The sequence below is a fragment of the Penicillium lagena genome (genome assembly GCF_028827675.1).
Source record: "Penicillium lagena strain IBT 129212 chromosome Unknown utg000001l_segment0_segment0, whole genome shotgun sequence".
Lineage (NCBI taxonomy): Eukaryota > Fungi > Ascomycota > Eurotiomycetes > Eurotiales > Aspergillaceae > Penicillium > Penicillium lagena.
In genome coordinates this window covers 3,727,157-3,744,281 of record NW_026623222.1, presented here as the reverse complement: position 1 = coordinate 3,744,281, position 17,125 = coordinate 3,727,157, and the positions used below count along the sequence as shown (strand labels likewise).

General features: G+C 51.4%; 7 protein-coding genes across 7 annotated transcripts; 4 read left to right on the top strand and 3 right to left on the bottom strand.

Annotated features, from left to right (window-relative positions):
- Window positions 1-643: 643 nt before the first annotated feature.
- Window positions 644-2,345, top strand: N7510_001643 (uncharacterized protein; the record flags this gene model as incomplete). The annotated part of the gene is made up of 2 exons (XM_056973570.1): window positions 644-995; window positions 1,048-2,345. 2 exons carry the CDS (start codon window positions 644-646, stop codon window positions 2,343-2,345), a joined length of 1,650 nt encoding a protein of 549 aa, XP_056838687.1.
- Window positions 2,346-2,847: 502 nt separating this feature from the next.
- On the bottom strand, window positions 2,848-4,179 carry N7510_001642 (putative integral membrane protein; the record flags this gene model as incomplete). The annotated part of the gene is made up of 5 exons (XM_056973569.1): window positions 2,848-3,239; window positions 3,301-3,365; window positions 3,422-3,807; window positions 3,863-3,973; window positions 4,033-4,179. 5 exons carry the CDS (start codon window positions 4,177-4,179, stop codon window positions 2,848-2,850), a joined length of 1,101 nt encoding a protein of 366 aa, XP_056838686.1.
- A 1,341-nt stretch (window positions 4,180-5,520) lies between these two features.
- Window positions 5,521-5,995, top strand: N7510_001641 (uncharacterized protein; the record flags this gene model as incomplete). The annotated part of the gene is made up of 4 exons (XM_056973568.1): window positions 5,521-5,607; window positions 5,663-5,739; window positions 5,791-5,838; window positions 5,899-5,995. The coding sequence occupies 4 exons, from the start codon at window positions 5,521-5,523 to the stop codon at window positions 5,993-5,995; spliced, it is 309 nt and encodes a 102-aa protein (XP_056838685.1).
- A 1,103-nt stretch (window positions 5,996-7,098) lies between these two features.
- On the top strand, window positions 7,099-7,899 carry N7510_001640 (SDR family oxidoreductase; the record flags this gene model as incomplete). Its single annotated transcript, XM_056973567.1, has 1 exon — window positions 7,099-7,899. The coding sequence occupies one exon, from the start codon at window positions 7,099-7,101 to the stop codon at window positions 7,897-7,899; it is 801 nt and encodes a 266-aa protein (XP_056838684.1).
- Window positions 7,900-10,357: 2,458 nt separating this feature from the next.
- Window positions 10,358-10,573, top strand: N7510_001639 (uncharacterized protein; the record flags this gene model as incomplete). Its single annotated transcript, XM_056973566.1, has 1 exon — window positions 10,358-10,573. The coding sequence occupies one exon, from the start codon at window positions 10,358-10,360 to the stop codon at window positions 10,571-10,573; it is 216 nt and encodes a 71-aa protein (XP_056838683.1).
- A 771-nt stretch (window positions 10,574-11,344) lies between these two features.
- N7510_001638 (putative transcription regulator (RTG2)) lies at window positions 11,345-13,272 on the bottom strand (the record flags this gene model as incomplete). Its single annotated transcript, XM_056973565.1, has 3 exons — window positions 11,345-11,601; window positions 11,652-13,045; window positions 13,100-13,272. 3 exons carry the CDS (start codon window positions 13,270-13,272, stop codon window positions 11,345-11,347), a joined length of 1,824 nt encoding a protein of 607 aa, XP_056838682.1.
- Window positions 13,273-13,468: 196 nt separating this feature from the next.
- On the bottom strand, window positions 13,469-15,781 carry N7510_001637 (uncharacterized protein; the record flags this gene model as incomplete). The annotated part of the gene is made up of 2 exons (XM_056973564.1): window positions 13,469-14,864; window positions 14,937-15,781. The coding sequence occupies 2 exons, from the start codon at window positions 15,779-15,781 to the stop codon at window positions 13,469-13,471; spliced, it is 2,241 nt and encodes a 746-aa protein (XP_056838681.1).
- Window positions 15,782-17,125: the final 1,344 nt, after the last annotated feature.

The window sequence follows — 17,125 nt, the reverse complement described above, 5'->3', positions numbered from 1 at the left end:
ACCCCAGTAAATAATCTCGGAACTCCACACGCCGATCCTCTGCATCTAAGTTTCGCACTAACCCTTGATTGACTCCTTGACCTCGATGCGCTACAGCAGGACAATAATAATGTCCCGACACCCTGGCCTGTTTACGTCGCTTCGAGCCGGAGTCGCGTTCCGGAGTAATCATTAAATGATAACTTCACGGTCTAGATTTCCCATCATTCGGAATCCTCTTGCCTCAGGGAAAATGGGACCCCGACTAGGCCGCGGCCTCCGCTTCGTATTAGGAATAGGGGCGTTTGTCCCCCTCGGAGGGGTCCAATCATAACCCTCCCAAGGCTAAGAGCTCGGGTTTTTCAATATGGCATTTTCGATTGTCTTGAGGTTTCCCTGCCAATGATAGGTGCAAAAACTTGGACCCCGTCCACTCTGGCTTTTCTAGCCTGATTATCCGTGGCCGCATACGCTCAAAACCGTCGGCCTGGTTAGCGTGAATGCAAGGATGGCAGCTGCTCTTTCTCCACGCTAACCCCGGATCTGTTTCTCACCTGGGGATACCCAAGATGTTAAATATATAGTTAGCGGCCTTTTTGCCGGAGCTGTGTATCGTGTCTCGCGACCACAGGCATAACAAGTGCTCTACGGTCATTTACCCTCTATGGCGACCCCTACCGAAACCGAGATTGCGCTGGAGAAGGCTGCCGCTCATCATGTCGAGGATACACTCGGTCACGGAGCAGTTATCGAAGCCAAACGGGCTACCGATGAGGAACATGCCCAAACACTGTGGCAGGCCCTCAGCCAGAACCGCAAGGCCGTGGGGTGGTCCGTCATGATCTCCATGTCTATCATCATGGAGGGATACGACACCATCCTCATGGGCAACTTCTTCGCTTATCCCACGTTTAGACAAAAGTACGGCCACAACTATGGCGGGAAGATTGGGTGGCAGGTATCTGCCCCGTGGCAGTCAGGCTTGAACATGGCAAGTACTGTCGGTGCTATTTTCGGTTAGTCGCTGCAATTCACGCATCAAAACACTTGAATTGACAGATGGTGTAGGTGGAATTATGAATGGATATTTTGCGTCTAAATTTGGATACCGCTCCGTTATGATAGTTTCCTTGGGTTTCCTGACAGCGTTCATCTTCATCACCTTCTTTTCAAACTCGGCGGCCGTCCTTCTCGTTGGTCAGATCCTGTGTGGGCTCTCATGGGGAGTGTTCGCGACAGTTGGCCCAGCCTACGCCTCCGAAGTCTGCCCGACCAACCTGCGTGGCTACCTGACCGTCTTTGTCAACATGTGCTGGGCTATCGGCCAGATGATTGCCTCTGGAGTGTTGTATGGTCTCGTCAACCGGACAGACCAGTGGTCGTATCGGATTCCCTTTGCCTTGCAATGGATCTGGCCTGTTCCCTTGATGATTGGTTGCTGGCTAGCTCCAGAGAGCCCTTGGTACTATGTCCGGAAGGACCGCCTGGAAGACGCCAAACGCAGTCTCCGACGCCTGGCTGGGGGTAAGACAGAAGAGCAGATCAACGGCCAGCTGGCCATGATGGTGCATACTACAAAGATCGAGTACGAGATTGAAGCAGGCACCAGTTACTTCGACTGCTTCAAGGGCGTGGATCGTCGCAGAACCGAGATCTGCTGCGTTACCTTCTTGGGACAGATTCTCTCGGGCAGCTCGTTCGCCTACACCCCAACCTTTTTCTTTGAGCAAGCTGGCATGAACGTCAACCGATCGTTTCAGCTAGGCGTCGGATGCACGGCTGTGGGTTTGGCTGGGACTGCCCTTTCCTGGATTCTTATTTCCAACTTCGGACGTCGCACCCTGTACGTCTGGGGCCAGGGAATCCTGTTCGTGCTTTTGTTTCTTGTCGGTATTATCAGTGCGGCATCTCGAAGTACCGGGGCCATGTGGGCTCAGGCAGCACTTTGCATGTGCTGGCTGTTCGTGTACTCCTTGACTGTTGGGCCAATTGCTTATGCCATTGTCTCGGAGATTTCTTCCGTCCGTCTAAGGCCGCTGACAATCTGCCTGGCGCGCACAGCCTATCAATTGGTCAACGTCATATCGCAGGTGCTTGAACCCTACTTCATGAGTCCCACGGCATGGAACGAGTCCGGGAAGACAGGCTTCTTCTGGGGTGCGACGGCGCTCTGTGCTTTCGTCTGGGCTTTCTTCCGCCTACCAGAGCCCAGCAGCCGCACGTACGCGGAACTAGATGTCTTGTTCGCCACCAAAGTTCGAGCGCGCAAGTTCGCCTCAACCCCGATTGATGTGTATGCCGTCGGGCAATCTACATCACAGGAAGGGCTAATCCGCGAGGAGGCGGTGCAGGAAGTCAAGGAGTGACCAGACCGGTACAGAGATTGTTAGATGCGTGACGTCGACTGGCTGAATCTGACAAGGATCTATGTGTGTGTTGCTCCATATATATAACACTGCAATGTGGATGAAACAAGTACACAGGACTCGTTCCGTGTTCCGAGATGCTAAATTGAATTACCTTCCACGCCTCTTCCCTTGAATTCAATCCCTATTATTTTCATCAATGGTCGCAGTCGGAAATGATAATGATGGGGTTGATAATAATAGTAGACCACCAAGACAAGGGCAAAATACCAGTTGGTGAAACTTCCGGTTCAATTCGCCAAGTCACAATGATCCGGCCCATCTCGGAGATCCTTCCCGCAATAGCGATGGCGCATTCTGCAGAAAATTCAGCATGTACACGATTATTGTTGGTGTTTTACAATATGGGGGCATACAGTGCATATATAGAACTTTCTATATATTGGGTATAGTACATTATTGTTGATCAACTATGTAGGATCTGTTGGTGTGGATTGACTGCTCAGTCTGCATCTTGCACCGACACGCAAACGGATCGCTCAACTTTCCACCTCTGGTGGCTAGGGTTGAGATCTTCCTCGCTGCTGCTATTCTCTATCGGGTTTGTACTGCCCATGATTGTCGTTGTCACCCCGTGGTAATCGTCGTCTTCACTGAGGTTCCACAAGTGGTGCATGTCGCTACGATCATCCTGTTTCGAGCGCGAAGCACGGACAATGCCGGATGGCATGTTGCTAGACAGATGATACGTGCCGGCATTACGATTGGGACTGCGGGATGCGGAGGACCCGTCGCGGAAAAACCGGACGAGGGGTCGTAGTGTTGTGAGACAGCCTGCGGTGATGCCCAGGCCGGCCTCGATGTTGGACCAGATGGAGATTTGGTAGGTATTGTCTACAAAGCTTGTCAGTCAAATCGAAGAAAAAACGATAACGTTCTCAAAGTAAGTACATACAGAGGAATTGCTTGTCCTTATAGTGACTAATGAAAGGAATCCGAATGATGACGGCAGCACTTGCACTGTTATGGGAGTTAGCAATTGTCCTCGAGTTTTCAGCTATGCCAGAATTACACACATGCAGCCAATTCCCAGGATGCCAATTATAGCTTGTTTGTTGCGTAGGCTCATCCGCAGATTCCAGATGAACGCCACGGGGAGAAGCCCGATGGTCAGGTCGGTAATGGCGGCACCAACACTGTATAGATATGCGATTGCCAGCAACACGTCCGGGTCAATACAAGTGCCCTGCTCCGAGGATCGATTCCAGAAGAAGTCAACTGGCTGGCATTCGAAGATAGTGAAGAGGAGGAACACAAGGCCCACGGCAGTAGCTATAGCGATGGCGCTGTAAAGGATCCAGGCGTGGATGCGGTCGACTGTGATGCGTAACAGGGTAATAATGATCGAGACTTTGGCGACAACACATGTTATCACGTAGAAAATCTGGCCCAGCCACCAGCACTGTATACCGATATTAGCGCCCTTGATTGATGTCTGTACAGGAGCTGAGCCTTACCAGCATCGCTCGAGGGAAGTCTTCAGGGTAGACAATAAAGTAGGCTAACTCCCTGCCCATCCCATATTGACACCCGACAATGCCACAAACCGCGAAAGCGAGATTAAAAGCCTATCATTCAGAACCATTAGCCACCACCTCGCTGCCGTTCCGATCTCGGTCAAACATACCATTGCGAGCAACATCACTCTATCATCCCACCCAAACGCCCGTACGAGATGGAGGCGTACAAAACATCGCAGGCAAACACTGACGGCCGAAATAGCAAGAAAAACGGCTGTAACCGTCAAAATCGCCTTACCGTGGCTGTCGTCCATGGCGACGGAAGGGCAGTGCGACAGGCATCGAGGGTTCGCATGCTCGATCGAAAATCTTCAGCGGGGAGGCCCCTCCTATTTTATTGACCCTGCACAGATCTCCACACAGACCACGTATAGTGACCCAGAAAAACATTCAATAGTTCTTGAGTCTAACGATGGTGCCGAACCCCTGCGCCGTGAACCCACATTGTACAGACCCGCTTAGGTTGAGTTTAATCGATGGATCGGCTGGCGATCTGAACCGATACGGAAGCAGCCGCGGCATGGATTGCTGGATGCACATGTTCGGATCCATGTGGCTTTCACGGGTTTTTTCTGCGGGTGTGCAGTAGTCATCATCATCCATGATAACCTTCACTCCTGGCGTCGGGGAGGAATCACTTTGGACAAATCGGTGCAGTTCCGGACATCCGCACCGGCCATATGGCGTTCCTATCCCATCTATATGCCATCGTGGAGGTTCACGGTTCAAGATTTCTCTGTTCGCCAAATTAGAATAAAAGCATTGAATGAAGTAATCGATGTCGATCGCGCCATTATCGGTATCCTATACTGCTACAAAGCCTTCCAGGCAGATCTGAGCCCTTTGAGATTCATAGAATGATCCACGCACTATTGGACCGCGGATACCGCAGAGTCCGCTGTGACTACGATTTATCGGGTGGTCTTTCGTCCTTGATCTAACTTATAACAGTACAGTCTGACGGATCCATCCGCTGTCAAAGTCGAGTAGACCGACTACAGGCACATGGAGTAGAGTGGCTCTTAATAGCGGAGACAATAATAATTTAGCTGGGTCGATTCTCGTGGCCGCCGTGTGCATCATTGTACGGAATAATGCTGTGGCATGAGTGGTAGGTAGTCGGCAGTGGCGTTGATCACGGACGTAGATAGAACCCGGAAAGGTGTCACACGGCGAAGCAGTAGTTTCGGCTCTGGATTTAGATAGTGATGTCGAACTAGGATTTTGAATTTATATATACAAAAAGAATGATTTGCGACTACTGCTTATGTATCGCTCGTATACTCAAAACGTCATGCCAAGGCATCACCCCGGTGGGTCCTCTGCCGCGCACATGTTTTGCCTTCTGTCCTACCTCCCAGCTGCTCAATGCAGTACTTCAATGGTTCCAGCGTAAGGGCTTACATCCTTTAGGCAAGGTCTGAGATGAGTAGGACGGAAGTTTCGAAAACACAAAGCACAAGCTGAGCCCGTTCCAGCTGAGGATCAGATGCCTTAGAAATATAAGATAGACCGACCCATTTTGCTTTCCTAATTCTCGATAACACTCATTATCCAGACACTGGTTCCTTTACTTAATCTAAGAGCTTGTGAATATGTTTTACGCCGGAGTTCTAACCGCCACTGCCGGGCTCTTGGCCGCCACCAGTTCGGCATTACCCCTCTTTGGAGACCACTCCGTGGTTAGTAGGAGATGGTGTTTATGTAACGTATGAACTGGACTGAGCCCCTTCGCAGATCGAATACTGTACAGGAGTCCTTGACTGCCATTTCGAACGCGTTCGCGAGAATCAGTGTTTGAAGTTGAGCCATCCGTCAGTATAGCTTTCCCAAATGTCAAAATTGTCTTTAACAATATAATGTAGTGGCAATGTACAATGGATTGGAGGCTCGGACGACTGTTGGCTCTACGGGTAAGCAGATACTTTGACCTTGGGCCGTCTACAGGTTTTGATGAATCTAAAAATACGCAGTGACGATGAGTGCAATGGTGATGGCAAGTACTCTCTTGACATCCTTCCAACCAGCTTTGATCCACCTTTCAATGGCATGGCCGTCTACTGTCCGTGATATAGTTCATGTTATGGGATGCGGTCTTCTGAAAGCTACGGAAATTAGAGAGTATTACTTGTCATACCGTCCTAGGAAAGAATTACTGAATCTGTTGTGATGGAGAGTGCTGGTAGTAGTTCGGACCGTAGACAATCGACGGATGGGTTCGGCCGCGCTGTCAGAGCTCGTCTGAGCTTGAGGTTCTAGTTGCTCGTTTTGTCTCTCCATTGCGGTCGATTTTTAATTTTGTCACACCGACGGATGTACCAGTCGATACATATGAACATCGCCAGAGCGCCAACGACTTAACGACGTTCCAGCTGGAATGCGATAAAGCTTATCAGCTCGTCATGATGAGAAGTGGATCGGCGATACGTATTCGAGTCATTTTGCAGGTCCAATCCTGCAATCGCGGGATCTGCATAGAGTAATCGGACGCAGGCTTTGAGACGGGCTTCGGCATCCATTATCCTATCATCTCTGTTGAATTTTTTCCAACCGCTCATATCCGGTGGGACGTGCTAATTAGCCGAATGCGCATTCTCTCAAGATATGCTTGGTCTTGGCGCGATGTGACTGGGCCCCCGCGTCGTTGGCGTTCCCAAGACACGAGGAGGTAAAAAACACAACAACAAACCTTCTTGGAAGTTTGGAATGCCAACTTTTCCTATGTTGTCTACCATACTTCGTTATGGTTATGAAAAAACATCGCGCACAGAGGGGCACCTGACCTGGGCTGCCCTAGACTCAGATCAATGTATTGAGTCAATGACATCACCGGCTCCGCTGCCATCCGCGTTGGAATGCAGACGACCCTAGAGTGTTTGACCGATAGTCGACAAAGGAACCTCTGACAGTACGGGGATGAGGACCCGGAAGCGCGCACAGACTTGAAGTCCTCAGTGTAACAGCGTATCAGCTCGCAGGATGTATGCCGGGACATCCCATCAACATTCAAGGTCATTAGGTCATAGGTTGGCACTAGGCGGGATATATAACTAAAACCAGTTTCCCCCCACTGCGACTTCTCACTCTTTCACTTCCACTTCTACCTCCATTTCTATTTCCACTTCTCCTTCCACTTCCACTCACACAACCTCAATTGTCTTCCATCGTCCACCATGCCGATCCCCGTCCCCAAATCCGATAGCCTAGTGGACCTCCTCAGCCTCAAGGGCAAGGTTGTGGTCGTCACCGGAGCTTCAGGGCCCCGCGGAATGGGCATTGAAGCAGCTCGTGGGTGCGCTGAAATGGGTGCCGACGTGGCCATCACGTACTCTTCTCGTGCAGAGGGCGGAGAAAGGAACGCCAAGGAGCTTCAAGAGAACTACGGCGTGAAGGCGAAGGCCTACAAATGCGATGTCGGAAACTGGGACAGTGTCAAGGGCTTTGTCGATACAGTGGTCAAGGACTTTGGAAAGATCGATGCTTTCATCGCTAATGCGGGCCGCACGGCAAGCAGTGGCGTCCTTGACGGCTCGGTCCAGGACTGGGAGGAGGTGATCCAGACGGACTTGACAGGCACTTTCCACTGCGCCAAGGCCGTCGGTGCTCATTTCAAGAAGCGTGGCACCGGCAGTTTCGTCATTACCTCGTCCATGTCTGGCCTCATCGCCAACTTCCCTCAGGAGCAGACATCTTACAACGTCGCAAAAGCAGGCTGCATCCACATGGCGCGTTCGCTGGCCAATGAGTGGCGCGACTTTGCTCGTGTCAACAGTATCTCTCCTGGCTACATCGATACGGGCTTGTCGGACTTTGTTGAGAAAGACATTCAGGATCTCTGGCTTTCTATGATTCCGATGGGCCGTAATGGTCAGGCTAAGGAGCTCAAGGGTGCCTACGTGTATCTGTGCAGTGATGCAAGCACCTACATGACCGGTAACGATATGCGCATTGATGGAGGATATTGTGTTCGGTAATTGGACCTTGGTCCACGAAATATGTCTACTATGATAGCTATCCGCTGTGTAACTCGAACCAACGGGAAAAGACGTTTATGAATCAAAATTTCGTTGTGATGCTATTTGTGGCTATTTCAGTAATGTTCAAAGCACATTCTGCTATTTGGGCTCGCTGAACCCAATCCAGCAATAAAGGGATCTATTCTATGAACCAAATAAGGCAGCAAGCTCAGGTTTTCATCCTCGTTTCTCTATAATCGAAGGAGAATTTCAAGCTTCTGGATTCAAGACCAAACCATCCGACCCATACTCTTTGGGGATAGCCCGCCCAGCGAACCCGCAATGATGGCTATGACCAGAAGCCCCCTCTGAAGTGTCGGACCAACACTGCTCCGCCGAGGCTTGCCGACTTGCCAATCTGCTGAGCAGAACGAAGCAGCGATCCCGGAAATCGCCCTCTTGCAGCGGGCCCTATTACACCATATAATAAAATAAATGTATACACACAAATGGGATCAAAACCCTGCCAGTCTCGTACTCGGTTTTGCAAACTAATCCTACATATATATTTCGATAAACTCAAAAGGTAAGCCTCGCAATATGCCTTTATATCCAAACAAAAGAAAGTAATGCGTATGTTAATAGCGTCGAAACCGGTTTAGTCCTTCGGCGCCTCTTTTGTCTCGGCATAATCGCTCTCCCCACCTTTGGTCATCTCAAAATCCACGCTGTGGTCGTCCGCAACGTGCATATTCAGCAGGGAGCGCGCTATACGGGGCGGGTCAAAAATAGAACGAGACTGTAGGAAGATCTCATCAATCTCCTCGAGTGAACGACCATTGGTTTCTGGAAAGAAGAAGTAGACAATTGGCACGATCGCGGCATTAATCACAGCGAAGATGATATAATATCGCCACTGAATGGAGTCAAACCCGATCGGCGTTACTTCTGCCAACAAAAAGTTGAATATCCAAACAGCACCGGTCGAGACGGCACTGATGGCTGCTCGTAACTGGAGAGGTGCCACCTCCGTTGCGTATAGGAAGGTCAGCCCCGAATAGCCAACTGTGAAAATGAATTCAAAGACAAATAAAAAGATAACAGCAACGATCACGGCGCCGGTATTGGAGGGGACTGATGTAGTACCCGCGAGGATCGCCATCGAGACGGCCATACCACCGGCACTCCACAACATCAGCGGCCGCCGTCCTAGTCGGTCAATAGTAAAGAAGGCCAGGAAACCGCCTAGCGGCTGTGTAAGAACCATTGAGGCGGCCAAAATACGCGACTGCAGTGCGTCTAGGCCAAGATATTGTTGGAAAATAGTGGTCGCATAGATAGTGATCAGATTGATTCCGCAGATCTGCTGAAATGTCTGACCCAGAGCAGCGAGAAAAGTACGGTGGAACAACCGCTGTTCGCCCATCTTGATCAAATCCATGAACGATCCGGATCCAGAGAGAGCGAGGGAGGTCTCGATATCCCGGATTTCGTCGGTGATCTGCGACGACATCGGCTCGTCATCTGCCAGGGCAGCCAGGATCTGCCGAGCCTCTGGTACGCGGCCCTTCTTGATCAGCCACCGGGGAGATTCGGGGAAGCACATGATAAAGATCATCACCATTAAAGACAAAAAGATCTGCAGAGCCAGAGGAAACCTCCACGAGACCGAATTTCCCTTGACGAAGTAGAAGCCAAAGTCGATCCACAGAGAGATCGCAATACCTGCACCGATGAAAATCCCATCCGTGACGACATGCGCGCCACGTTTTTTTGCTTTGGAGATCTCTGCTTGCCATACTGGCACGGTCGCCACATAACCACCTGTGCCAAATCTGAAAGTCTTGATTAGATCAAGACCGAAGGACGCAGGAGACCCGCAAGAGAGAGATCCTGGCCGGAAGTGAGAAGAGACATACCCGAGAACCAACCGTGCCACGACAAACTGAGCCATTGAGAAAGAACTGGCCATCAAGACGGCACCGATGATGGAGATACCAGAAGTAATGAAGATGACTCGTCGCCGTCCTAGCACATCACCCAGATGGATGCAAGAGAGGGAACCGAAGATACCTCCGACTGCGTACAATGCGACCACCGTTCCTGCAAGAAGCCCTGGATTTTAGAAACAGCCATCGTGACAACTTGGCGTACGTACCCTGGATGTTCGAGTTGTAGTGTTTCCTCGGCCCGTGGGTGGTAAGAGTGTTCATCTCAGGGAAGGTCCCAGCAAATGACTTGAGGGTCAGTAGGCCTCCCATCACGCCCTGGTTGTATCCATAGGTGAGGAATGCCGGGCACACGACCAGCCAGATAATTGCCCGACTGAGCTTTGTCCCGCGAAGGCCGAAGTAAGGCGCCATGATGTATATTATGGTGATGAAAGAGAAACTGCGAACAGATGAACAAGCTCTTGTGCCACACCCGCAAGCGAGCTGCCCCACCAAACCGTCGTCATCTTGGAATTGGAGCGCATATGTATGTTCAATGGAACAGCTTCAATGAAGCCTGGCGGCCAACTCCGTCGTCGGGAGATCGCAAATCCGGGCGCATCCACTGGAGGTGGGTCTGCACTCCACGGGGACACGGGGCCATCGCCACCGCTATTGGTGAGCGAAAAGGACAAGAACGCTGTAGGCCGAGCCGGTACTCGGATTGTGGAGCCAATCCTGCTTTCAAGGCCGAAGAGTGAATTTGCATTAGCTTATAGGCGTGGTTCGTTCCCTGAGCTTCACTCTCGACCGAAACCAGGATCCTAGTTTGTACAGAAACACTACCCCAGGAAACTCAATCCCAGGTTGCGAATCCTAGGGTGCGTCCGATCAAAGACATGATGGGCCGTTAACTTCACGCCAACAGTACTGTCTGGCAAACTTGATCCACCATGATCCGTCGGAACCGGCCGACAGGGTTTTATTGTTTGCCTTGAGCCATGATAGCAGTCGTAGAACGTATTGGTCTGCAATTGGGTTCACGCCGATGGTACCCCAGAATCAGGGGCATTGTGTACTTGTGAACTTGGCTGTCTGGTGGATCCCGTGGCGCAAGCTTCGCAGATGAGAGGCGAAATACGACAACATATCCCCTCCGGTGGCCGGTCCTGGACTAGACTCATGTGGAACCACTCGCTCTGCGGATCTTGTTGGTACGAGCATTATTTCGTCATGATAGACACCCAGTCTGAAACAAGTGCACATGTATTGTGGACTCTACATACAATTGACTTTTCACCTTGACCAGAAGCCTTTCATCTGATCACGCGGAATGAAACTTCGTAAAGCCCAGGCAGATCCGCAAGGCCCATATTGTCGGTATTGCCTCACAGCATGCAGCGTCAACTTGCGATTTTGCCCATAAAGCAAGGTCAGGAGGCCACAGGGAAAAGATAACACCGAAACCTGGGAAGGCTGCTCCCATAAAGCATAAACCACAGCAGCCACACTAATCCAGTAAGTGATCTGTCTCACGGCTCTCGATGCGTGCCCAGAATATCCTCGGGAACGACGGAGACCTGGACTTTCATTCCCCAGCCGTCTCTTCCGCCGATCCAATTCTTCCGTTTACCAACTTTCTCAATTTTCTGCACGTCTCGTTCCAGTTCTTCTTTCAAATGTGTCGGGTCATAGTCCACTGTTTGAATTGCAATCTCTAGCCGAACCCCCTCCTTATTTTTCTTTTTCCAAGATCCTTTGCCCATCGAGCCGCAGGGGCGATGCGCGGCTTAGACGTATCAACGGATCCGGTTGGATAGAGCTGGGCTAAAACAAAACCCAGTTTTCCCAAGTATCGAGTCCACCAGACCTCATCCGGGGCAAGGATCGCCTGCAGGTGAGATTTGAAGTCCATGTCACGAGGCGGTAGCTCCCCGCCGTAACGCTCTTGGAGTATCAACGCCAAAAGAGCACGGTGGGAATGTGGGATTCCATGAGTAGAGGAAAGGATACCCGTGCTAGTACTATAGAGAGCGGCGCTAGAAGATAGCTCTTTGGACATGGTCGCGTGCACGTAGAGTGCATTTGCAAATGCCTGAACGAGATGGGCGGTAATGGAGGAAGTGACAGATCGAGTTGAAGAAGGTTGGGGAAGTGAAGCTAACAGGAGCGAGGCAATGCCTCGTGCTGACGGAGGCGCATAGCGAGCGGTTGCAACCTCGAGAGGATCCTGTTGACGGACGATGGGCAACATCTCACGAAACAGTACGCCTTCTCGGACACCTCCCTGGCAAAAATGGGCTTCCCTAATGCCGTGGGGTAACGACTCGGCGAGTACATTCACTAAGAATGCAACCGATGGTACTTGCTTGCGCCGGCGATCAGATACCCTGAAAATCGTGTGAGCGGTGCGAGCAACTTCCTTGAGGGTCTCGGTGTCTTCGAAGTCTGCCTTGGGTGCAGAATAGCCATTGATTATGGAGATGGGATAACTGCGACCGCGCGTCTGATGCAGATACAGAAGCAGATATCCCCAGCCTCGGAATCCGCCACCCGACAAATATAGCGGAAATCCTCCTTGCTCCCGGGCCCTCTTCAGCATAGGCTCGGGAACATCCAGAGCGTCAAATGCCTCCCGGAATTGGCTGGCCATTTCATGCCGGAATTGCTCTCGGGCCTTCTGTGCTTCTTTCTTGCTCTTTCCACGCTCCAGATCGGCGAGCTTCTGCGTCAATGCTGCTGCGCCGTACGGGAAGCTGATTGATCCCCGCGGACTCATGTGCACGTTCCCTGAGTGGGAGATAATCCAGGTCATTTGCATGCTTCCACCCCCCAAATCCAGTGCCAGACCCTCGACATCTGAGAAGCTGCTAGCAATGCCCCACGCGCCAATAATGCCTTCCTCCTCTTTTCGTAGCGCCTGTACTGGAATACCAGTCCTGCAGAAGATCGCATCGACAAAAGCGGCGCTGTTGATCGCCGTTCGAGTAGCCTCTGTGGCGATGATGCGAATATTAGTAGACGGCACACCCATTTCGACACAGATGATCTGGAAACGGACAATGCCGCTGACTACCCGGTCGATCACGGACTGCGGGATTGGGATGCGCTGGCCGGTTTTGGGCTCGATCTGGGCCTCATAGAGAGAGATGTTTATTCGATGAAAGTGAGCAGTTGGTAGCACCCGGGATGTCGGGGAAGAAAGGTCTGAAATGGAGCAGCGGATGCCATTGCTAGCACCAGTGAGCCCAAAACGCGTCCATTCGACGGACTGGTGAGATTCTCACCTGCCCAAGTCGATCACAGCGTGCAGCTGTGGATTCTGGTCAAGACTGGCATCCTGACCAGATGCTGTCGGCGGAACGTGGTCACCACCTCCCATATCGTTGGTGGTTGGCGTGGAGGTTGTGTTGACTGCGATCGACAGAATGCGAAAAAGTGTTGGTGAATGTGACATCATTTTTGCCTCTGGGCGGCAGTTGACGCCTCGATCATAAGGCACATTATTTAATAACCACTAGATATTTAGTTATTATTTCTATAGCAAGCATCTTCGTCAATCCTAATTAATGTCACAATTGAGAGATTTTCCTGCCTATTTCAATTCTAGATAAGTAAGAAAAATGAAAGTACAGTCCGTCATTTCGTTTCCATTTTTAGGCGAAGACGTTTCCATTGAGGATGTCCGCGCGTTTACCCAGATGGAAGAGAGGGATGTGCTCCACAGGCGCTGGAACAGTGACCGTTTGACCGCCGGCATACGTTTTGTTGGTCCACCAGTACGTCCACGGCTGCGCAGCATTAGTGTCTGCTGTCTGTGGCAGATAGACCGACCACTCCGTCACATTCGGGAGCGTCACCGGGCTCACCAACAACCGTGGTCCAAACATGTATTGCTGGGTAGTCACGTTAGTATTCATCCGTGTCCACTGGCCGACGCGAGGATCACTCCGCTCGAAGTCCATGTACAGTGGGCGCATGATCATGCGCCCCGTCTTGTGTAGCTGGTCGAAGACTGTGCGTAGATAGGACCACAACTGATATCGCAGATGGATGTAGGATACAATGATAGGTGTGTTCTGTTCGCCGTACGACCAGGGCTCATTTGCGCACGTATACGCATCCTGGAAATAGCATTCGCGGGAGCCGTGGGTGCGCATGAAGGGGAGGAAGGTCGCCCATTGGAGCCAACGGACATATAGCTCGCGATACTCTGGCGTGTCGATGTTGGCACTCCACCATACCGTCGGATCGGCCTGGAAACCGCCTGCATCCATAGTCCACCAGCCCCAGCCAGTGGCTGCGGCGGACAATCCACTGGCTACTTGGGCGCTCAACGTCTCCCATACTGCAGTTGTGTCGCCTGACCAGATCATACTGCAGAACCGTTGGGAGCCGATATATCCAGACCGACTTAGGGAGAGATGGTCGCATGCCGACCCCGTATCGGTGGAGGTCACATTGCGAAGGCCCTCCTCGATGGCCTGCTGGTGGGCCCATGGATAGAGCTTCCCGACGCTGCGCTGAGTGCCAGCAGCATATAGCACATCCGGCAAGTCGAAAGGGACTGACTGGATATAGGAGCTTTGGCCGTTATTCTCGTACGCCTCACCTAGGGCACCTCCGTCGGCCTGGTCAATCCAAAAGTTCTTGATACCGTTGTCATAGTAGTTCCGTTTCAATGTGTCCCACAGGAAACGGCGTGCTGCGGGGTTTGTGGAGTCATAGTTACGGATGTAGGATCCATTCCACGAGTCCGTAGTGCCCGGACCGGTGCGGGTGGCTGAGAGGAATCCTTGGGAAATCATGTCCAGGTAGTTCACGCTATTGTCCGCAACGCTGGGCCATAGGGAGGCCATCATCTCGGCGTTGGTCAGTTTTTTCACCTGTTGCGCCATCTCCAACACGTCAGGCCAGAGGCGCGGATCCAAAGCCCAATCACCTTGCTGAGCCCAAGACTGATAGTCAATGACGATCATTGAAACAGGAATTTGGCGTGCATGAAAATGCTGAGCCAGCAGTTCTACCTCGGTCTGATTTTCATATCGTAGCCTGTGAAATTGAGGAAGACAAGCACTTTAGTCCATGAAAATGTGGACAGTATGATAATGCAAAATAACTTACTTGGATTGGATATAACCAAGAGACCAGTCCGGAGGTGTCGGTGCACGCCCAGTGAGCGCAGAGAGGCGCTGCTGCAGTGTGTCGTAGTCACCGGGGGCAGACGAGAATATCACGTAGTCAACCACTGTCGCCGAATCCGCAGTAAATCGGTTGCGCAGCGGACCAAATTCCATGCGACCTTCGGAAGCCATGTTCCAGATGAACCCATATCCTTTGTTGCTCATGAACACTGGCGTGGGGATGTGGGTGTTGAAGTTGATCAGATCGATGGTTTGTCCCTTTTTGTTGACAAAGTGGTCTTGCTGGGTACCAGTGCCATATATCTGCTCGTCTGGTGTGGTACTGAATGAGAATTCAGCACCAAACTCGCTGCCAGTTCCGGTCCAGGAGTAATAGCGGGGGTTGATCGACTTGAGCGGTGCATACTCGTTTGTGAGGAGAGTCTCTGAGCCATTAGTTTCCACCCGGTAAAAAGCCAGTCGATAGCCTCCTGGATTCCCACTCCAGCCGGATGTGCGGACGATTATGTTCCCGTTACGAAGCTCTTCAGACCGGTTTCCGTTGAACGCAGTATCAAAAGACATTCCGTGGGCATCGCCATTTTCGGGCCCTTCAAGGGGTGGATCATAAATGAATCCAATTTCCTGACCACTCGGCGGGCGATACGGCCATGCGCGGACACGGAAGCCGTCGTACCCAAATGGCTGTACTAGCACGGTCTCAAAGCCATGCTGCATGCGAAACCCTTTAGAAGTCGGTTCGTGATAGTCGCGCTGTTGAACCGGAGACGCCAAAACTGCGCTCGAGGCCCAAATGGCATTGAGCGCAACAAGAGAGAATCGCATCTTCCGCTTTCAAACGAAGCGATGGTGGATGATGCAAAAGTGTCTCGCTTTCACTACCTCCATCGCTGCTTTATACAACGTGCCATGGCCAATTTAGCCTAATGGCCTGCTTTCGAACCTCCAATGAATAGGCCACTTGAGTAAGGATCGACATTAATAGCTGTTGCGGTTGCGGGTGAGACGGGCAAGGGCAGACAATCGAGTTACGGCATCGGCCGGGGTGCTCTGCACGGCCCACCGGAGACGAGATTAACGGAGTGCATTGGCCCCGGACTGGGCCGATCATTATCAGATTTCATTATTTAGCCGAGCTTGTGGGGGATGGAGTGCAGTAAAATCGCTGTCGGAGGTCCCCCGTGGTGTGGAGTTCGGGATAACCGAAGGCTTTGGGCGTGGAGAAAACGCTACGATCTATGCCACAGATAGAGTATGGTCGCTAGATGAAGACGTTCACGAGTGTCGGTGGGCCGTGTGACAAAGATCTTCATCCAATAGATTGTTTTTTAAACGGAGTAGATAGCAAGACAATATTTAGCCTTGGGGGGTGGATTTATCCGCGGTGCTCGATGACGTCTTCTCGAGAGCTTTTCCCTAGATGTGCTTTCTCGATTTCCTACCGAAACAGGCCGTCACCTTCGTGCATCCGAGCTATGCTCCGTCGAAGCGCCTGCCACATAGACTCGACTTCGAAGAGATAATCTATTAGTTCGAGAGAACCACCTTTCGTTTCGTGGGCTAAGGGGAAAAATAGACGGCGACCAGGACGGGTTAATCATGAAGTTGTGTATAAAGAGACAATCACAGCCACTCGCGCGGTTTCAACCTTCTCTGCAGCCTTTAATGAACTGTTTGGTATGTGCTCAATCTGGTAGTTCGTGATGTCCTTAGGCATCAAGTCTCGTCCACGACGAGAAAGCCAATTGAGCTTATGTAATTATATTTGCCATTGACGATTATTGAGAAACAATGTATACTCGCAGAGATGAAAACATGACGGATGATATGAAAATATAACGAGACGCGGTCCCAGACTCAGTCAAGAAGACTTGCGGGAGCTGCCTGTTCCAACCATCAGTTAGGGTTTGTGCTTCGCATTGCTATCTGATCCTAATGTGGAACTCGAGGGTGCTTGCTGTCAATTGAAGAGCTCTCAGCGGACCGAAAGTTTACCATGCATGTATCAATGGCAGCAATTCCGATGTTAAGCAATGTTGAATCAACTCCTCCCCTATGCTTAGACCAGGGCCGGTGGGTCCACTTGCCCCCCGATCGCCAGACTTTGCGGACTATCGGGATGCATATCCCGGGCCTCCTCTCATTCTCTGTTCACCTTGTCCCCCTATC